Genomic DNA, 23,063 nt, shown 5'->3' on the forward strand with positions numbered 1-23,063 from the left:
TTCATTTTATAAATTGCTTATAATTTATAAAGTAACTTTTACCCATAAACTCATCAATTTTTGATATTGCTAAACTTTTAAATTTGGTCAATTATAATGGTATTTAGTCTCTTAAATGAACTCGTAGAGTGCTTGGGAACTCAAACAGTTAAATGTCCATTCTTGATTTAGACTCCGGTCATGATCTCATAAGGTAATGAGATTTTGCCCCAAGCTGGCCTATGCATTGGGTGTGGAGCCTACTTGAGATTCTCTCTCTCCCTCTCCTCTGTCCTGCTTCACCCATCTCTCTCCCTCTCTAAATAAATAAATAGACAAATAAATAAATAAATAGACATTGCCTGATTATTTCTCAGTTTGCGCATCCTCTTTTATATTAAATGTGCCCTTCTATTTCTTTTTCTAGAAATTACATATTTAAATGCTTTGCTCATTCTTCCATTGGGTTACCTTTTTCTAAATGATTTTTTGGAGTCTCTTCTATAATGAAGATATTAATGCTTGGTTAGGTATCTGCTTTAAGTTGTTATAGTGCTCCTTGTCATGCATAATTTTCCGCATCAGTTTATTTATTTATTTACTGAATTGTAGTTAATATACCATGTTCTATGTTTCAGGAGTATAATATAATCATTCAACATTTCTCTATATTATTCAGTGTTCATCACTGTAAGTGTACTTCTAATGTCCTTCACCTATTATACCTATCCCCTGTCCTAGGTACCCTCTGGTAACCATCAGTTTGTTCTCTATAGTTAAGAGTCTGACTCTAGTTTCTCTTTTTTGTTTTGTTTCTTAAATTCCACATACGAGTGAAGTCAAATGATATTTGTCTTTTCTGTCTGATATTTTTTTCACATAGCATTATAACTTCTAGGTCCATCCATATTGTAGCAAATGGCAAAATCTCATTCTTTTTTATGGCTGAGTCCATAAAAAAATCCATTGTATATACATATACAATATCTTCTTTATTCATCTATTAATGGACATTGGGATTACTTCCATATTTTGGCTGTTGTAAATAATGCTGCAACAAACACAGGGATGCATATATCTTCTTGAATTAGTGTTTCTCTTTTTGGGAGCCAGGTACTCATTAGTGGAATTACTGGATCATATGGTAATTCCATTTTTAAAATTTCAAGGAATTTTGGCTATCGCAATTTGTACTTCCACCAACTGTGGAAGTACTTAATACTGACACATTACTTCAATGATCTGTCCATTAGTGCCATACTTACTGTTACAATTTCTCTGTACTTCTCTCTCGAACCCATCCAACCAGGTTTTCACCTCTACCAATTCCTTAAAACTGCACTTGTCAAAGTCACTGTTGACATCCACCTAGCAAAATAAAATGGCTGATTCTCAGTCCTCAACTTACTTGATCAATTAGTGACGTTTAATGTTTGATCATTCCTTTTTCCTTGATATAGTTACTCTAACTGGCTTCTGGAACCACATTCCACCAGTTTTCTTGTGACTCCCCTGGCAGTTCTCCCCACCTGGCTTTGCTGTTTTCTTCTCTCCTCTCTTTCTATCTGTATGTATGTCCTTGGTGATATGCTCTAGTCTCAAGACCTCAAATGTCATCTACTTATCTATAAGGTTTTCCAAATTTATGCCTTAACCAATAAAAAGATTTCCTTCCTCAAACTCTACACCCATAGAACTAACTGCATACCTACTCAGCATCTTGGATGTCAAATAGATATCTCAAGTTGCACATGCCCCAAACCCATCTCCCTAAATCTAATCTACTCACAATTCCCCCTTTTTGGTTAATGGTGAATTTATCCTCCTGTTACTTAGGCCAAAAAACATAGACTGATCCTTGATCACTCTCTTTTTCCATCTAACCAGTCAGAAAATCATCTTGTCTCAAGCTTCAAAATGCATCCAAAATATGATCACATCTTATCACTTCCAATGTGACAGCTTGGTCTGAGCCACCACTACCTGGGCTCTAACAATAATCTGACTAGTCTTTTTCAACTATCTCAGCCCCAGTCTAGTACCTATCGAACAGATTAGTCATGGCTCGTGACTTTTTTATAAAAGAAAGGCGGACCATGCCATGTTTCTACTCAATGTTTTAAAATTGTTCGCTTCACTCAAGAGTAAAAGCCAAATTTCATATAAAGGCTTCTGTATCCCTACATGATTTGGTGTTCCATCTAAGGCTTTGATCTAATTTCTCACTATTATCCTGCCTGCTAACTCTGCTCTAGTTCTTTTTGTTCTGTGAATACATCAATCATGCTCCTGACTTAGAGCCTTTGCCCTTACTGTTCTGTCTTCTTGGAGTAAATACTCTTCCCTTAGATACTGAGGTAGTCAACTCCCTGGCTTTCTTTAATGTCTTGATAAAGTATTACCTTCTTAATGAATAGTTTATTTAAAACCTTAACAGTGTCTCCCCAATATCCTATCATTCTGGATCATCCTTTTCTGTGCTTTAAATTTTTCTTTATTTTTAAAATAGTATGTAACTTACTAATCTGTTACATTTCTTGTTTATTATATTCCCGTCTGCTAGAAAGTAAACTCACTTAGATCAGGGATTTCAGTTTAGTTTTTTTTTTTTTTTCCTGCTGAATCCAAAACCCTCATAACAATGATTGACATGTTGTGCATTTTCAAGAAACATTTAATAAAGAGAAAAAGGGATGTCTGGATGGCTAAGTCCATTAAGTATCTGACTTCAGCTTAGGTCATGATCCCAGGGTCCTGGGATCGAATCCTGAATGAGGTCCTTACTCAGCAGGAGCCTACTTCTCCTTCTGCCTCTGCCTGTTTATATATTTCTAATCCTTTACATTATTTTCAAAGTAGAATTTTCATATAAATTTTTAAAATTTTATGGTATAGAGAGCTCTGATATTGTTCACAGCATTTCTCAATCCCATCTTCTTCACACTTAGTTCTCTTTCTGGAGAGCAACCATTTTTAAATGTTAATGTGTCTTTCCTATTCTGATGATCATTTCCATACATCTGAATAACATCCTATGTCATCACTGTTTTATATTTTGTTATTCCTTAATTTTCTATTTTTTCTTTTTTCTGTACTTACATAAAATGTTTTTTAAAAACTAATTTTTTTCTCCCCCTCTTAATCCTATGGTTTTGTCTATGTGCTTATTCCAAACTTCCCTACACCCCATACCAAAATGGTCTTCTTTGAATTCCTTCTTCTGAGCAAAGTTCTATTGTTTATTTGTTGAGGCCTTCTGCATAGACCTCATCTGAGAAAATTACTTACTACTTTCTAAGTTGTATCAGGTCCTTCTAGGACTTTGTTTCTTGGTTTGCTCCCTCATTTTGCTGCAGGATGTTCTGAATGATTTTCCCAGGAGAGCATTAAGCTATTAAGCTATTAATAGCAGGTAAGCTATTCAATTCCTTGTATTTTGTGGCTGCTTTATTACTGCCCACTTGACTCACATAACGCTGAATTGAAAATATGAAATAAAAATAATTTTTACCCAGAACCTTGAAGGCTTTTTCTTGATGTTTTGTAACATGTACAAATGTCCATTTAAATCCCAAAAGCCAGTCTGAACTAATTTTCTATTTTCCTTTTTCTTTCAAAACCTTTCAGGATCTTCTCTTAATTCTTAATATTAAGCAGTTTTACAACAATGGCCTAGACATAGTTCTCTATTAGTTCAGTCTCTGTTGAATTTGGTCAGCTCATTCACTTTGTAAACACTTGTTTTTATCCATTCCTAAGAATTCTCCAATCCCCTTCACATACCTCTATTATTTCCTCTTTTTATCTTCCAGAACTTATAAGAATTTCTAATTTGCTGATATCTCCTTTTCTGTTGTTTAGTTACAGCTTATACTTCCTTTGTCCTTTGGTATTAGTTTAATGGACTTTGCAAAGTCCATTAAAGGGAAAAGGAAGGAAATAATGCTGTTAAACTATTTTAAAAATATTTATATATTTACATTTTAGAACTTTAATTCATTTGAAATTTGTTTATATTTATGTTGTGAAATAAGAGATCAAGTTTATGTCATTTGCCAAAAGATTATTGACTGATTATTGACCACTAGTCTGAAGTAGCTATTCCCTCTATCTGAACACTCCTCCCTCTGCTCCATACTCAGCTTGCATCTCAATTCCTTAGCAAGTCTTAAGTGACCATCCATTCTGCATGGCTTCTCTCATTATTTTCTGTTTCATCATCTTGGCTATTTTCTTCTGAGAATATAGAACAATATCTAATTATCTTTATTACTTACTTTTTTTTTAAATTTATTGTGTGTTTCTTCTATCATAACTTAAACTCCTTGGTTATAGAGACTTTGTTGGTATTTTCTTTTACTGCATTCAGAGTTTTAGGTAACTATTTTTTACTGCGTATACACAACTAAATGAATACAAGGATATGTGTGTCTATATAAATAAACATATGTCTATATAAATGTGTATATATACTTACATATATATGCATATATACTTAATACATACATACATTCATATGTTGTATATATGAAATAAAATCTTGGAGAACAAATTTTTTTTTTGACTTGTCTTGACAATCTGTTTATTTCATTCATCCATCAAAATTTTGAATTTTTTTGCTTAGTTTATTCTTAGATCTTAAAAACTTGCTTTTATTGTTGTTTGGGGGAATGAAACATAGTTTTGCTGAAAGGCTTATGCATGCAGCTACTGGTCTAATGACATATTTGCATACAGCTACAGATTAAAGTTTATAATTTTAAACTTAATTATTGTAAATGCCTAAATAACAACATTAAATTTCTCAGATTAAAAAAACAATTTTATCAAAAATATTTATATGGGATAAGAACTTGAACTATAAACTTCAGGAAAAGTCTTTGCTATAGTTTTCACATAATCTTTAAGGAAGACATTTTTAGTCCAAGAGGAAATATGAAGTTTCATCCAGACAAAGAGTCTATGTGCTCTGCTTTCCAAAAAGACAGTGATACTCTAAATCAAATAAAAGATAGTTTTACTACTCTCTGGAGCTACACTAAAGTTGAAAAAATTGAACACTGAATTTGTCAGATAGCATCATTGGGAAAGCATATCCTTACTTGAACTACTCTCTTGAAGATCTAACTTCTGTGAAAATAAAATAATGATAATAATTATTATATGATTTATTATAAGTTTGTTGAGTTCCATATCAACATATTTTAATTATCACATAGGATTTTCTTGGTTTAAAAATACATATTACTTATCCCTCTAGTGACATATTTCAAGTACTATTTATTCATTTATTCCAAAATGTTTACTTAATGTTCTATTTGCCAATCAATGTTCCAAGTATCAGGAATGCAGCAGTAAACACCAAAATTCCTGCTCTTATGAAGTTATCTCTTAGAAAAATATCAAATAAATAGAAAAATATCAAAATAAAGTAAAATAAATAATATTTCAGATAATAATAAGTTTTATGGAGAAAAGTAAAACAGAAAGAAAAGAGAGAAAATGCAACACAGAGAAAATGTGACCCATCTTTAGCTAAGTAATTCAATTAGACCTTTTGAGAAAGTGTCATTTGGGTGAGGGCATGGAGATGGTGAGGGAGCAATTAATGCAGCTATTCAGAGAATATTGTTCTAGGCAGAAAGAATAGCCAGCATTAAAGCCTGTAGGAGCCAGCATGCTTATTAAAGTTTTTCAAAGAAATCATCCAGTAAAATATCATTGCATATTTTTGTTTCTCAATACAGAGAACATTTCATAGTAGATAAGTCTCTCCTAGATATTTCAAAACATCCTTTAATCCAACAGCTCCAAAATTGAGCACATTATTATAACTGTCAAACCTAGTTCTCCTTTCACTTTGTCCTGTATCAGGAAATGGTATGTTCTTACATATAGTTGCTCAAGTCAGAAAGCTGAATCAATATATGACTTACCTATTACTGCATACCACATTATCTTAAAATTTAGTAACTTAAAATGACAATAAATATTTATTAACCTCAAAGTTTCTGTGGGTCAGAAATTTAGGAATAACTTAAGTTGGATCTTTCATTGGGTTACTGTCAAGATGTAAGCCAAGGCTTCAGTGGTATGAAGGCTTGACTGGGGTAGAGAATCTGATTTCAAGGTGGCTCAGTCAAATGATTGACAATTTGGTGAATTCTCTTGATGGAAGCCCTCAATTTTTTCCATGTAGCTATTTGAGTGGCTGGGAGAAGTGAGTGATCCAAAAGAGAGCTAGATAGAAATTGCAATGTCTTTTATGATCTAAATACAGAATTCATGCACCATCATCAAGTCACTTTCAACAGGAGAAAAACTGGGCTCTACTCTTCGAAGTGAGGAATGTCAAAAAAAAGTTGAATTAGTATTTTTAAAATCATCATAGTTATGCTTGAGATGTTCCCCTTATTCACATTCAGTTCCAAATCATCACTAAATTTTGTGGATTTTGTGGATATCTCTTAGATTCTTCTACTCTTCTCCAACTCCATGGCTATTTAATTACTGAAATTATCCTCAGCTTTCACCTTGACCACTGGAATTGTTTCCAAATGGGGCTTTGGACAAAAGTCCATGTATTATCTATAAAGCAGTGCATGATCTGGTACCTACAGGTCCCCAGCCTCATTTGATATTAATATTAACTCTCTAGCTCTATTCCGGACACACTAATATTCTTTTAGTCTCTGTAACATTCCATGACACCACAAGTTCAGAAGTATTTTTTCTTGTATCTATCCATTCAGTCTTTTCCTGTGAGAAATTCTGGACTACTATTTTATCAGTCCCTCCTCTTAGAAATTTTCACTAAATTTTACATAAATTGATAGATTTCTTTTGAATTACTTAGAATTTGGCTGGAATGTCAAAACCGAAACCAAACTACTTAACAGGAAATGATATAAACCCAAATTTGCTTCAAATATTCACTCAGTAGTTACATTCTGAAAGACTTAATGTTCTGAATGAAAAGTTATTATTTAAGCAGCAAACTAGTGTGTCAGTTAAGTCACTTACAACTATACATTGACAATGTTGACTTAGAACCTCTTTAGCTAAAGTGGTTTCAACCATAAGTTGAATCCATGAACTGGGATGGATCAATCAGTTTTTTTCTTCTATGCTGCTCAGTCTTTCCTGAAGCTTGCCTGAAGTTTTCTATACTTGAGTATCATGGAATACAATTACAACCATCTGGAGCCCTTTTATATAAATTATGTTTAGTGAATTAGTGAATTTCTCTTTATTTCACTTAAAAATATCCCTGACCAAAGGAGTCACAGTATCAAATGTAAACATTAGCATAAGTATTTGGCATTTCTCAAAAAAATTTATACACACACACATATATGTATATGTGTGTGTGTGTATATATATCTTATCATTTCTTTTAGTAAACTTATCTATGAAAAATGTGTGCCACTTTAAGTATCCATTTTAATACTGGTAAAAGAATATCTGTCTTGCTAAAGCAAAACAACTAGTTAATGACAAAACGGGAAAAAAATATAAGCCTCCTTGTTTTCCATCTGGAAATTCAACCATTGTACCATGATGACTTCCATTTAATTATCTTGTGCACTGAACACATAACAGAAATCATTAAGTCTATTCTAAGCAATTTCCAATGTATCTGAAACACTTAATTAGTTTTCTTTAAAATAAATAAGTCATTAAGAAGCTACAAATCAGTGAGTTAATTAGCTGTGTTATGCCCTTTTAGTTCTTTCAGTTGAAATAAGCTAAAGCCAAAACTATGAAGAAATACGGCACTACTCATGAGGATAGACAGTTTATATAGAAGTTATAACAGAAGTTTTCATAGAAGTTATAACAATTATCATAAATTTTGAGCACAATATTCTACCAGTATTGAGTAAAATGAGTGATTTTATGATAAAAAATGAATATTGTAGATAAAAAAGATTGTATAAAGATTAAAGAAATTTCAAATGACTGCACTATCTAATCCTGTTTCTATTTTTACTATTAAATGAGGTCTTCCTTCTTCATCCTATCCCTTTCCTATAACCCTGTATTAACCCTTCATATACAAACACAAACAATATATTATTATCACTAACAACTAGCAAGCATTGAACATAGACACCGTAGACCCTAGAAAGTACTAATTTATGTAAGCACTGAAAGTGGACACCATTGTAATATCCCCATGACATTTAAATTAACAACTTTCCAGTTCTACTATCAAAAGACGGTTTTAATGATTTGATGATTTAAGTTCCTTTTTCAGATTTCTGTATCTTGATTTGTTCCTATTTCTGAATACTTGTTCTAAGATTGTCCTTGGTTATTTACTAGCATCACTTCTAAACTAGATAGAAGGATAGAAGGAGAGAAAGTTGGATCTTCTTTTGTGTTAAACATATACTCTAAGCATGATTACTGCTAGAGTTGGAGGGTCATAGTCTGATGTTTGACATCTCCATCATTATATTTAGTTAATTTGTTTCAAAAATATTTATTCAGTTGTTACTCTGGATGCTCTGGATTTCTTCTGGGTCTATTAAAACAATTGGAACAATCATGTTTGTTTACATAGTAGATCTTACAAAGTAGAAGATAGACATTGATTGATTAATTCTACTAAAATGACACTTGCAATTGTGAGAAGTGCTACTAATGAGGAGCACAAATGTGGGAAATATTTAACAGGATTTTATAAAATCAGAGAGAAGTGTTAAGATTTCTTTAGAAAATGATACTTAAACCTTGATCATAAAGATAAGTAGAAATTAATTAGATAAAAATAGGGCCAATGAGCATTCCAGGCAAAGGTAACATATAGTGGTAGGTTGTATCAGAGGTGCTGAGGAGAACATGGTGAGAAGTCATTGGATTACAGATCTAAATTAGAAGGTAGGGCCAAGCGGATTGACATGATATGTGAAATAAAAAGAGGAGTTAGGATTATAAAAGATTTTCATCCCAAGAAATGGAAAGATGGAGTTTCCACTAGCCAAGTTTGAAAAGAATGAAAAAGAACAAGTGTGTGTGTGGGAACAGGAGTTTGATTTAGGTGCGCTCTTATTAGAAAGCTGGGTGGCCAGGAATCTGTGATTCTTTTATTCCAGTTTCAGAAATTGAGATGATTCTAAGTTATGCCTATTTTCTTGCAGGCCTCTACATTTCTGGCTCATTCTTACACAAAAGTCTTTGAGATCTTAAAGCCACTAGTAGGAGGAGTTCACCTTTTGGATGAGTCCTAGAATACAGTTTTTGTCCCACTAAGTCCATAAAGCTTTCAAAACTTGTACACAAATTGTAAAACACTAGGCTACGACTCAAGTTAATTCCCCACCCCACCCCATCCCCAAGAGAAATGCAGCTCTAAATACTTGGCTCCCTCCTAAGAATTTCCTTTATCTTACGTCAGTCACAGCCATGTTTCCATTGTGTTTTTAGCTCTTCAATGCACAGATTTGTTTTAAACTTGTCTAGTTGTTTTCAGTATAAAGTTCCATTTGTTTAAAATGCTGGTTTAGGGGGCACCTGGGTGGCTCAGTGGATTAAAGCCTCTGCCTTTGGCTCAGGTCATGATCCTTGGGTCCTGGGATCCAGTCCCGTATCAGGCTCTCTGCTCAGGAGGGACCCTGCTTCTCCCTCTCTCTCTGCCTGCCTCTCTGCCTACTTGTATCTCTCTGTCTGTCAAATAAATAATAAATAAAATCTTTAAAAAAAGATAAAAATAAATAAATAAAATGCTGGTTTATACATTTGGTGTTAAGTGGCTTAGCAATAAACCTCTCCATATGTTAATTTCTCCACCTGCAATACATAGGTTATAATACCTAACTACCAACATCATTATGAGAATTAAATGATATCATGTATAGGTGCCTAAGAGATCAGGAAGCAGCTATCATATTTATCATATTTATTATAAATTAAAGTAGTCTAGGCTCCATCAAACTGCAGATATGAGTTCAGAAATGAGATCACTTTAAAAAGATAATGATATTTGACTGTCATATTGCTCACAGTAGCAAGAATCAAGATCCTAGTGCCTTGTTAACTTTTAGTTATTTTTCTGAGTCTCCAGAGGTATTCTAGAATAGTTCTTTTATATTCCTCTACTATGGTCTCTCTTTTTCAATAATTAGTGTCATCAAACTATCAACTTAAAGCCCGCTTCACTGCATGTGTCTTCATGGCAAAAAATGATTTCTTTTCCAAGGCAGAATGCTTTCATGTGAAATACTCAAAAACTTCACATATTCCTAGATGTCCCAGTTTTTCTTTAGTTCTCTTAATGAGACCAAAGCCATAAAGAAATGGGAAGAATGCACATCTCTTCAATTCTGTGTTTTGCCTTTTGAACAAATATCAATTACTTATATTTCTAAAACTCACGAAGTTCCAAATAATAACTGTGAACACTTTCTTCACAAAGCATTATAGTCCTACAAGACTGGTCGTGGAGCTATAAACTACAAAGTAAACTGTTTTTCTCCATCATACCTTAAACCTTCTCTGCCTCAGGAATCTAGGCACTGATTTATTCTCTACAAGTCACCTTTCCTTCTGTGCAAATCAATTCAAGAAAATAGATGCATCGAGATTTGTGGTCCCATGTGCCAAGACTTGTCTCAAACCCTGTTTATGTTGCCCAGCTAAATCTTTCATATATTCTCTCAATTTTAAGATGAATTTAGCAGAGGTAAATAGTTATTGAAAAATATTCTAAATTTATCTTAGAAGCACCCATATTTAGTGGTTATTTCTATTCTTTAAAAGTGGATGTATTTTATTTTCCTGTCTCAGTGAGAAAGAGACAAAGGGGAGAAAAGAGGAAGGAAAAGGACATCTTTTCGATGAATTTTGATTTATTTTTAGAGAGAGAAGGAGAGAGGGTATGAGCAGGGTGAGGAGGGGGCAGAGGGAGAGGAGAGAGTGAATCCTAAGCAGACTCTGTGCTGAGAATGGAGCCAAGAGCATAACTTAAACCAAAACCAAGAGTTGATGCTTAACTCACTGAGCCTCCCAAGAGCCCCACATTGTGATGTTTATTTTAATTCTTAAGAAAAAAAAAGAAAGAAAAATGTTTCTGCCAGAATTTCTTCAGAAATTGAAGTCTCTGAACTTTCAAGTAGTATGTCTTTCTACAAATAAGAATATATAAATTACTTAACAGAGACAAATGTCCGTTAATGAGAATGCATATAAGTCCGCACACAGTTTCCAAGAAGAGTTAATACTAAATAGTTAAGAGTAGTTAGGAATAGGTAAGGGTAAATAGTAAAGAGTATAACTAATAAATAAAGTACTTGATGCAGTAAAGAAAAGAAGAGCCAAGTATGGGAGGCAGACGAATTAACAGATTTGAGATATTCATAAATAAAAACTTCTAAAAAATTCAAAGCTATTTGTTTCAAAAATAGTGATCATGAGTAATTTGCTAAGGAACTTAGTAACTTGCTATAAACATGATAGTTTTATTGATCCTCAATATGTTGGTACAGATGATGATGTTGAATATTTAAAAATGAGAGGAAGATTCCAGATTAGAAAGCTTTAAATGCTTTATTACCAAAAGCTCTCTTCAGTGACTCTCTTCAATACGTCTCATAAGATAACCTACTAATGTTCACATTGTGCAAGCCTCAGATATTATTGTATTAGGAAGAGAGTTCTAGAATTAATATGCCAGAGCAGAGGGGTGCCTGGATGGCTCCGTTGGTTAAGAGGCTGACTCTTGATTTCTGCCCATGTCATGATCTCAGGGTCTTGGGGTGGAGCCCCACCTTGCATACCACGCTCACTGGGGAGTCTGTTTGAGGATTCTCTGTCTCCCTCTTCCTCTTCTCTTCTCCCCGCTATGCTGTCTCTCTCAATAAATAAATGAATAAATCCTTTTTAAAAATATGCCAGAGCAGGAATCGTAGGTGATAGGAAGTCTTCCCTTATGCATCGCCTTTAACATTTTCAGAAAAGGAAGGGATAAATGATGTAGATATTTTTTTAGCCAATTACTCCATGTCGTTTTGTTGGCAATAATTCCTTCTGATTCAACATTGTGAATCTTTAGAAATAAAATCAACCGTCTCTAAGTGCTTGGATGGTTCTGTGTCATGGAAAGGAACATAACTAGTAAAGAAAATTGGAATATTTCTTGGCTCAAATTTTCTCATTTTTTATAGGCATCATTCTGCAAAGCTTGGTTGTGAATCTCTGTTACGAAACATGAAGATTTTGCTTAGAGTGGTACAAAGAAGGGAGCCAGCCAGCCAATCATGCTCTTCACTGTAGCCTCACTTTCCAGTTCCTGCTCACAGATACTTCCCAGGGATTCTCTGTAGACTTCAAAAGGATGGAGACAGAGTAATCTACTGAACTGTGAATACTTTAAAGATCCAAATTTGTGTTCTACATACTTCAACTTCTTAGAACGGTACTTTGTACCTAATAAATTGTGAGAACTCAAATTCATTGTTTCAAAATTTAACAGATTTTTAAGTGCCTTTTGACATTAGAAAGGATATTTTTATATAATAAAAATGCACTATAATTTTATAGTTAGTGAAATTCTCTCAGTTTTACAAACCTCTGTAAATCCTCTCCTCCACAAAAACAGTGAGAAAACTATCCAAAAAATGTGACAACCAACTTTTTCAGAACTCTGGCAAAAATCAGAGATTTGCAGTAATACATGAAGTCATTAAATCAAGAAAGACATTAAGACATTAAGAACAATGGAATTTGTGGCTGTAACTGTCCTATTCTTGTCCTCCTTCCTTGATGGCATGGTAGCGTCATAAACCAATGGCTTCCAGTTACAGGAAAAATCAATAACCTGGAAGTTATTGGAGTGGGCGGAAAGGAGTTTGAATTCCTTTAAAGCCTCATTGTTGGAGGTCATTATTTGACCTGTCTGGAGGTTTTCTGGAAGGTTCCACCTGCAAGACTGCCTCAGACCTAACTTGGAGCTTACACAGTATGAAAAGTCTTTTTCCTGGCAATGTTCGTCAAAAACACTTAGAAACAATGTTTTAACTTCCTGGGTGCCTGATGCAGTGAGTAACAGTGGGGACAAGGAGCAGACTAATTAAAAAGCTTTTAAGGAAAATCAATGGAACGGGTATGCCCATAGAGGTTTGGAAAAGTGCACATATTTCTGGGTATCTAGAAGAGTGTACATATGTATGGGGCTATAAGCATGCCTAGAATTATAGGCCTAGTTGCATCCTTTCAAAATTCATATGTTGAAATCCTAACTCCCAATACCTAAGAAAGTGACTTTCTTTGGAGATAATTAATATAAAATGAGGTCATATGGGCTGGTTCTAACCTATGACTGGAAGAGGAGATCAGGACACAGACAGGTGGAGAGAAAGAAACAGAGAGGAAATGACCATCGGCAAGCTATAGGGGAGGCCATTAGAGGAGATAAGCTGTGCCAACAACTTGATCTTGGACCTCTAGAATTGTGAGAAAATTAATTTCTGTTGTTTAAGCCATTTAATCCATGATACTGTTAAGACAGCCCTACCAAACTAACAGAATTGTGTGCATGCTCAGGAAAGACTTGAAAGGATCTTAAGCTCTGAACACTGGCCAGCCTTGAAGCCCTGTGCAAATGGCAAATAAAGGCAAAGGCAGAGTTATCAATTGTCTGACTCAGTATTGAAGGTGTGACCTCAGTAACACAGAGCCTCTAGAAGATTCTGGGAGACTTATTGGTTTTAGAAATTTAAGAAAATCCCTGTCCAATTATTAGGTGATTTCTAAGTCACCCAGACAGATAGTTCCATGGTCATACACAATAAAGAATGTAGACTTTACAGAATTAGCTCAGAAAAGCCAGTTAAAGAAACAACAACAACAACCACGACCACAAACCTTAGGAAGGAGGGAGAATATTATTTACAGAATTGACAGTATTATATAAAATGTCCCATTTCCAGTAAAATATTATAGGACATTCAAAGGAAAAAAGGTCTGATTCATACACAGGGAAAAAAGGACAATCAATAGAAACCTCCCTGAGAAAGCAAAGATAGTGGAATCACTGGACAAAGACTTAAACCAGTTATATTTTTTTAAGATTTTATTCATTTATTTTAGAGATAGAAAGAGAGCTAAGGAAGGAGCAGAGGGAAAGAGACAAGCAGATTCTAAGCTGAGCATGTAGCGGAACACAGGGCTCAATCCCATGATCCTGAGATCATGACCTGAGCCAAAATCAAGAATCAAATTCTTTGCTCACAGAGTCACCCAGGTGCCCCAAACTTTAATCTAGTTATTTTATTTCATTTTTTTAAAAGATTTATTTATTTATTTGAGAGAGCATGAACAGGGGTAAGGGAAAGAGGGAGAAAGACAAGCAGACCTCCCACAGAGCCCGTCATGGGGCTTGATCCTAAGAGCCTGGGATCATGACCTGAGCTGAAGGCAGACGCTTAACCGAGTGAGTCACCTAGGTGCTCCTAAACCAATTATTTTAAATACATTGAAAACAAAACAAAACACAAAACAAACTAAATGTCGCAATGATATCTCCCCAAATACAAAATACAAATAAAGAGATAGAAATTATAAAAAAGAACAAAAGAGCAGTTCTGGAGTTGAAAAGTGGAATCACTCAATGAAAAATGCACTGGAAGGCCAGTGCTAGTTTCCTGTGACTACTACAGCAAATTACCACCAACAGCAGTGATTTATTCTGCCACAGTTCCAGAGGACAGAAGTCTGACGTCAGTTCACGGGGCCCCAGACAAGGTGTGAGTAAGACACACTCTCTCCCCAGAGCCTCTAGGGGAGAATTTCTTCTAGGGGAGAATTTCCTTTCCTGCCTCTCCTGACTGCTGGTGTCTGTTGGCTGAGCACATCCCTCTAATTTCTGCCTCTCTGGTCACGGTGCCTTCCCCCTCTGTCTGTATCAAATAGACGTCTCCCTCTCTCGTAAGGAGACATGTCACTGCATGTCGGGCAGACTTGGATAACCTGGAATAATCACCCTCATGTAGTGCAAAATGTGAGTGATTGTCAGTTTAGCATACATAATAATCTATTGTTTTTTAAGAGATGAAGGACAGGGTGTTACTGGGTCAGATCCAGGTAAGTTGGTTTATTTGTGGTTAGGAGTGTGTAGAAGTTTATTTTCTGATAACTGAAAGGAAGGTTTTGTAAAAGAAATACAGGGAACGGTTTAGAAGCAGCAATCTGTAGTTATGAGGGTTTTGACAGTCCTTTCTGCCCTGTGTTCTTGGGCTATGGAAAATGAGCAAATGCTGCTTAAGAGGACAGGTGAATTTTATGTAAAACCAGATGGTAGAGAAAGTTCTAGAGTTATTGAGAACATAGTGGTTTATCACGGATATTGTTATTGTTATTATTATCATGATCATTACATTAGAATAAACTTTCCAGAGATCATGGTGGCATGGAGTTCAACTGACCAGTAATAATAAGAGGGAAAATGTCACAAAGTAATATAAAACCAAAAGAATAGAGAGAGGAGAAACTTCTAGTCAGGTAGAAAGCATGAAAGACAGAGAGAGAGCCACTGGCCTGAGAAGTGACTAAGAATGTCCAGAACTAGATAGGACTTCAGAACTGCACAGCAGTTAATGAATGGTGTTAGCTGAGATCCTCCACTTTAAGAAACATCACTCTCACATTATGATTGATATTGGATTTTACAATTGTGCCTCTGTGTGTGGTAGATAATTCAACAGTGAGAGCTGTTAAGACCCATTTTCACTACTTATTAAAAATTCTGGCAGGAGGAATTTGATACTGCTGACATCAAGCTGTGACCACAAAGATTCAGGGCCTGGCAATGCTCTGAGTTGAGTGACAGACCTGGGAGCTTCTGATGACTGACAATCTCTAGGAAATAACATCAGCTTGAATATATCAGTTTCCAGCATGTGTGCTCAGGAAGTCTGTTGTACTTGCCTGAGCAAAGCTCTATAGATGAAAAGAATTATTTGATCTTAGCAAGCAGGCCCTGGCATTCTGTGGACAGCCTAGGTGAAGGAGGAGCTGGATGGGGTGTTGTGACATTTGTGGGTTTCTAGGATGAGCGCTGCATAAAACAGAAAACATTTGAATGAAAAAAAGAAAAGTGCAGTAACTCCTTACTTTTCCTGGACACACATTCTCATTGTATAATCGCCTGGTGCAGTAACGACATTGATGGTAATTTCTCAATTTTAATGCACAAAATTTTAGATCTGAACAAAAGGTACTATAGATGAATGACATAAGGTGAAAGCAGAATGAATTTAACGAGATATGTTACTAATCTAGGAAGCATCTAATTGAAAAAAAGAACATTACTGTTTCATCTGTAGGATAAAAGTTTTATTACCATTGAAAAGAATTCACAAAACTTGAAAGGTGATGCTTTTCCCTCGATAAAACCAATAGGCGTTATTTCACAACTGAACTTCACTTTTCTAATGCCTGAATCACTAATAACACTTCTAACTAAAATTTGCAATTAGAAGTCAAGTTTGGATAAATACAAAATTTGAAAGCCTACTAATTTGGAAATGGCTTTGTTTCTAGACTTAACACAAAATAGTGTGACCTCTGACCTTTTGCCGAATACATACAAAACCTTATAAATACTGACTGTAGATCTATAAAGACCTACCTGTCATTAGATAACATTCACTGCTTAGTATAGAAAGTTTTCCTTTTTGTTTTAAAAGGTAATTTGCTTGCCATTTTTATTCTCTATTTGTAGTGACAATTATTAGGAAGACTTCCTGCTGTTGTTTTTTGTAAAATCTGAATGTTCCTCTCGTTTGTAGCTTGGTTGCAACAAAGGAAACAGACAGCGCACGGTCTCGAAGTGCTCCAATGTCACCTTCTGACTTTCTGGACAAATTAATGGGGAGGACGTCAGGATATGATGCAAGAATCAGACCTAACTTTAAAGGTAATTGTTCCACTTATTATTTTGTGTGAAATGTGTTTTGAATATGCCTAAGCAAGATAAATTTTCAAATTGATTCCACTGAAAATTCTAATGCTTATTTCCAGTAATCTTTCAAGTACTGTACAACTCAATGATATGTCTTAAAAGGAAAAAAAAAGCTAGTCTCATGTTAATAACTCTTAGAATTTGTCTTTTTTGGACCAATACTATTTCCTTGTCTTTATTTGTTATACTTATTGTCATGATGACTCACTTTAGAAAAAATTTATACAGTTTCCTAAAATGAATATATATTCACTACATATATGAATATATAAATGTTTTATTTTTATATTTTTGACAATTAATATATTTTCCTATAATATATTCCTAAAATGTATTTCTACTCACTGGAATGGAAGCTTCTTTAGAGATGGCAATAAACCATATTTTAATTCCCCACAGCAAGACTCTCTATATTGTGGAGAATCAGTCACTGAATTTATGAACAGGGAAAAGAGTCTGAAAACTAAAAGCTACAGATAACACTTAAAACATTATTCCATCTACCAAATATTTTGCCTAAATTTATAGGAAAAAGTATAATTGTCAATTCAGGATTTTTTTTTTTTTAATTCTAGTGTTTAATGTAGTGATAAGCAGAACATTTATACAGGATATATGTAGCTTATGTCCCACAATATGTCCTAGGTTAAAGATGAGAAAGCTACTTCCATGCCAATATTTATTTAATATATCTTGATTATTATTCTATTTCAATAAAGAAAATAGTCCAAATGATAAGAATGCTGACCTCTTCCATGAGATTCAGTTAAGCTATTTTCACTCTTTAGGGTGAAAGGAAATACAATGTAGTCTACAATAATTATTTTTTTCTTGAATTTGTTCTTATGGGAGAAAAAAAGAAAAAAGAATTGCTTAGCAGTAGTTTAAGAATTATTTAGAGAGGATTGATAAATACTAAGAATGGGTAGCAAGAGAAAAAAATTAAGAGTAAAATTTGTTGATAATTTAAAAGTAAAAAATTATAAATTGCCTTAATTTCAAAATGATTCTGACATGTAGATTGCTTTTCTTAATTTGTTTTTAAGAATTTTGACCATATATTTATTTTATTTTTATATTTTTTGGCTATAAATATATTTTTAAAGATTTATTAATTTATTTATTTTAGAAAAAGAGAGAGAGCATGAGTGGGGGGTGGGCAGAGGGAGAGGGGGAGAGAGAGAATCCTAAGCAGGCTCCACACTCAGTGCAGGACTCACTCAAGGTGGGGCTCCATGTCATAACCCTGAGCCGAAATCAAGAGTCAGATGGTTAACCGACTGAGCCACCCAGGTGCCCTGACCATAAATATTTTTAACTGCACAAGAGGAAAACACCAAATGTAAGCTGTGAGAAATTAGTACAGCTTAAGGGTTATCATACACAAATGAAATGAGATTTCAGCATTATGAAGATCTTCTACAAATTGAGGAAGAGCAGTATCCCTAACTTTAGTTTAAAACTAACTTTGAAAGGATCTTGAAAAATATTCAGTTGTCATATCAGTAAACATAGTCAGTCATTAGTGGATTCATTATGATGATTCTATTTGATGATTCAGAAGTACTGCTTGGTTTTCACTGAAAACTAAAGGGGAAAATGTATCCTATTTTTAAATATCTGTGAGCACTTTTAAAAAATCACATAAACCATCTCAATGGATATCTTAATAAAAATACAGATAAGTTGTTAACCACACAACAGCTGTCCCAGTGCCTTTGCTGCTCTCTTGGAAAGTTTACTTTTATTTTATCATTTCAATCATTTAAAGGACAAAGGAAATTTTGAGCCATCTGAATTGTGATTAATATTACTATTTATGTGTGAGACCCGGAAAAAAACTGAAAATATCTGTTCTTGATTAAAATAAGTACAGATTTTCTTTAAATAAACATACATTTTGAAAAACTAGCTGCTAATCAAAGCCAGTTTAGAAGTTAGTAGATTTTTTTTTTAATTGGGAATAGGAAAATCCATATTTACTTCCCAGTGTCCTTAAAGGAACAAAAAGAAAGGGGAGAGGATTTTCTCTCTCCTTTATGGTTTTTCAATATATCTTATACTCTGAATATGAGAAAAGCAAGTGGATGCTCATTTGATTACCACATATAATGTCATTTTTAAAAAGCCAATACCTTAATGGATTAGTTCTTAGCTAACACTCTTGTTTTTATGACCTCTTGCTAAGAGTGAACTGTTGTTGTCTCCAGGGAAGCTCACAACTTCCTCCCCAAATTAAGCATATTCAACACAGTTTCATTTTATTGAATAAAATAACATCATAATCCTTTGACGATCATTTTATTGCTTAATATTGAAATATAAATAAATTTAAGTATTTTTGAGGTACAGAGGCATTAGCAAACTAAATCTAAGACATATCAGAAGATGATGGGACAGAGAGGAAGATTAGCCTTTCTATTGTCAGGTACCTAGGGACCCACCATGACTCTTAAAAAAAAAAAAGTTAATTGGGCAGAAGTATGATGAAAGTGTTCTGGTAATGTGTGATATTCTACTAGGTTGTTTTTTTTTTTTTTTTAAATAAGCAAAATTAAGTAATTTTTTTTAAAAGACTAGCAATGGGAGGACACCTGCATGGCTCAGTGGGTTAAGCCTCTGCCTTCTGCTCAGGCCATGATCTCAGGGTCCTGGGATCGAGCCCCGCATCTGGCTCTCTGCTCAGTGGGGAGCCTGCTTCCTCCTCTCTCTCTGCCTGCCTCTCTGCCTACTTGTGATCTCTGTCTCTCTGTCAAATAAATAAATAAAATCTTAAAAAAAAAAAAAGAATAGGAATGGGAATTGGCCAAAACAGGTGTAACAATATATTACAATAGCTTTCTAGACTTAGTCCTAACATCTTCGCAGATTAAAATGTTAATAAAAACTAATAATAAACAAAATTTACCTGGATAATTTCTTAGGCAATAGGCAAGTGTTTTCAAAATATAAAAATATTGGGAAAAACCTCTCAGATGTTTAAACTCTCAGGGATTTACAAATTTTGTAAGAGAAAAAACATAAAATCTCAGTATTGACCTTCTCAGACAATTTACAGAGAATAAGTAAGAACGCTCAATCTCATTAGCAATCAGTGAAGTACAAATTATAATAATAATGTGATAGTATTTTCACCTTTCAAAATATCAAAATTTACAAGTAATATTAATTATTTCAGCTCAAATACATTATTATGTAATTATTTCTGTAATACTGATTTTAAATTTCTGATTGTTTTCACAAATATATATATACATCAAAAAGGAAAATATATTGCAGGGCATAGTGGAGAACAACTATTAAAAAATATCAATTGGCTTTGTTAAAATGTTATTTTGATTTTGTTCTTTCATATACTGCTAACTTAACAAATCTAGATGTAGACATTTTTCTGTAACATAAATTATGATACTTGTTTGTATTTTTTGTCACATTTCTCTAAAACAACGTACACTTTAAAAAAAAATCTGACCTGTTTAAGTGTTTTTTTTTAAAGATTTTATTTACTTATTTGAGAAAAAGAGAGAGCACAAGTGGGGTAAAGGGCAGGGGGAGAAGCAGACTCCCTGCTGAGCAGGAAGCCCAATGCAGAACTCGATCCCAGGACTTTGGGGTCATGATCTGAGCTGGAAACAGATGTTTAACCCACTGGGCAACCCAGGCACTCAAGATTAAATGTTCTAAATAGGTTATTAAAATATACCACACAAAAGTAGAAATAAGTGATTCTCTTAAAACACTTTAAATTGGTACCAAGCCCAGATAGGACAGTCTCTTCATCAAAAATTATCTTAGTAATTAAATTAAATATAACTATTAGCTACTTATAAAAATAAATATTGAAAGAAATTAAAACATAAATATCCATCCTCACCAACATTTTATTTCTTCTTAACTAATTAATCAACTGTTCTCTTTCCCTCCAGAACGCTTGCAACTTATCTTAAACTTTTATGAGAATCAATTTTCCCCAAAAGAACCTCTGTGTCTTGAGGATAATTTGAGTATGAGAACAACTCCAAATCTCTGTTATATCTTAGTTCTGTTATCTATAATGATTTCTTGAACTAATATAAAGAATACACTTAATAATGGGATGCCTGAGTGGCTTAGTTGGTTAAGTGGATGCCTTTGACTCAGGTCATGATCCCAGCGTCCTGGGATCGAGTCCCGCATTGGACTCCTTGCTCCGCAGGGAGCCTGCTTCTCCCTCTGCCACTCTGTCTGCCTGTGCTCACTCTCTCTCTCTCTCTGACAAATAAATAAATAAAATCTAAAAAAAAAAAAAAAGAATACACTTAATAACAACAACTGGGTTTAGAAATTATCTGAGAGGGCGCCTGGGTGGCTCGGTGGATTGAGGGTCCTAGTCTTGATTTCCTCTTAGGTTATCATCTCAGGGTCATGGCATTGAGCCCTCCATTGGGCTCCTCACTGAGAATGAAGCCTGCTTAAGGTTCTCTCTCCTCTCTGTTCCCACCCCCCTCAATAAACAAACAAACAAACAATCTGAGAGTCTACTAAAAGAGTTAGCAAGTAAATCTCCACCTGTCACTAAACTTGTTAATCCTTCAACAGAGGATAGAGTTTTGCACAAATCATTATTGCATAAAATTTAGTCTTAGCAGAAATGGTATATATAGGAACCATTATCTTCACTTTGAAAGACAAAAATAATAGGCAGGCAACACTATTTCTTCCCTGCAGTTTGAAATCCTTTCTCTTCCCAACTCTTCCTATCTAGCAGAAAGCAGAAATGGAAGGGCAACGTGACAGAAAGCACCACACAACAGCCTGAACACACAGTCTGGAGAGGCAGTGCTCAACACACAACCCAACCATGTTATGCACTTGGAGTTCCAGATGATTGAAGGGAAGAACCTAAATCCTGTAACCAGCAGTTTCTCGAATTTATATTTACATCTGGCTGTTCATTTAGTTTTCAAGTTCACTGTCTTTTTTTGTCAAGTTTTATTTCTATCTCTCTACACACACAGAGATAGAAGAAAACACTTTCTCATTTTCAGAACAAGAGTAAGTTGATAGACACTTTTTCTGAGCCCTGGTTATTTATTTATTTATTTATTTTTAATTTCTAGACTTTCTAAAGAATGATTTAGGTTTACAGAAAAATTGACTGGAAATTACCAAGAGTTCCCATATCTCCCCTTGAATCCACCACAGTTTTTTTCTATTGTTTACATCTTACATTAGTGCAGTATATTAGTTAGAATTGATGAATTAGGGCACTTGGGTGGCTAAGTGGGTTAAGTGTTTGCCTTCAGCTGAGGTCATGATCTCACGGTCCTGGGATGAGTCCCACATTGGGCTTCCAGTCCAATGGGGAGCTTGCTTCTCCCTCTGCCTCTCCCTCTGCTTGTGCTCTGCCTCTCTCCTTCTCTCTCAAATGAATAAATAAAATCTGAAAAAAATAAATAAATGAATTCTGGTGGTTCTCAATACCAATATTAAAAAAAAGAATTGATGAATTAATATTGATTAACTATCAAACATCTCTTCATCAACAGTTAATAATGATGGTGTTATTATTATGAGCTTAAGTCCATTGTTTACCTTGAGGTTCACTCTTTGCATTGTACATTTTATGGGTTTTGACAAGTGAATTACCCATATATAAGTATCATTACTGTATCATACAGAAGTTTCACTGCCCTAAAAATTCCCCTGTACTGCAGCTACGAATGTCACTCTCCCTCTCCACCCAAATCTCTACCAATCACTTATCTTTTACTGTGCGAGTTTTGTCTTTTCTAGAATGTCACACAGGTAGAATCCTACAGTGTGAAGACTTTTCAGATTTGCAATATGCTTTTAAGAATCCTCCATGTCCTTTTGTGGTTGGATAGCTTATTTCTTTTTATCACGGAATAGTATTACACATTAATCTCTTGTTTAACCATTTGACATGAAAATAAATGTATACAATGAGGGAACAACAGAATTCTAGCTGAAAAGTTTGTAGATGTTCCATTGTCTACTGACATTTAGCATTATAACAAAAATCAAAATTTTACTGTGATTTTTTCTCCCTTATATGTAGCCTAGATTTTTTCTAACTATGCATGTTTTTCCTTTTTTAAGAAAAAGTATGGTTTATGGT

General features: G+C 34.3%; 1 protein-coding gene across 1 annotated transcript in view; it reads left to right on the plus strand.

Moving 5' to 3' along the window:
* GLRA3 (glycine receptor alpha 3) overlaps window positions 1–23,063 on the plus strand; it is a 192,970-nt gene that overhangs the window by 26,979 nt on the left and 142,928 nt on the right. The window contains exon 2 of the mRNA XM_082726943.1: window positions 16,770–16,897. Coding sequence (XP_082583069.1) covers window positions 16,770–16,897 — 128 coding nt within the window. The remainder of the gene's footprint in view (window positions 1–16,769; window positions 16,898–23,063) is intronic.

This window comes from Mustela nivalis (genome assembly GCF_964662115.1).
Source record: "Mustela nivalis genome assembly, chromosome: 4".
Taxonomy (NCBI): domain Eukaryota; kingdom Metazoa; phylum Chordata; class Mammalia; order Carnivora; family Mustelidae; genus Mustela; species Mustela nivalis.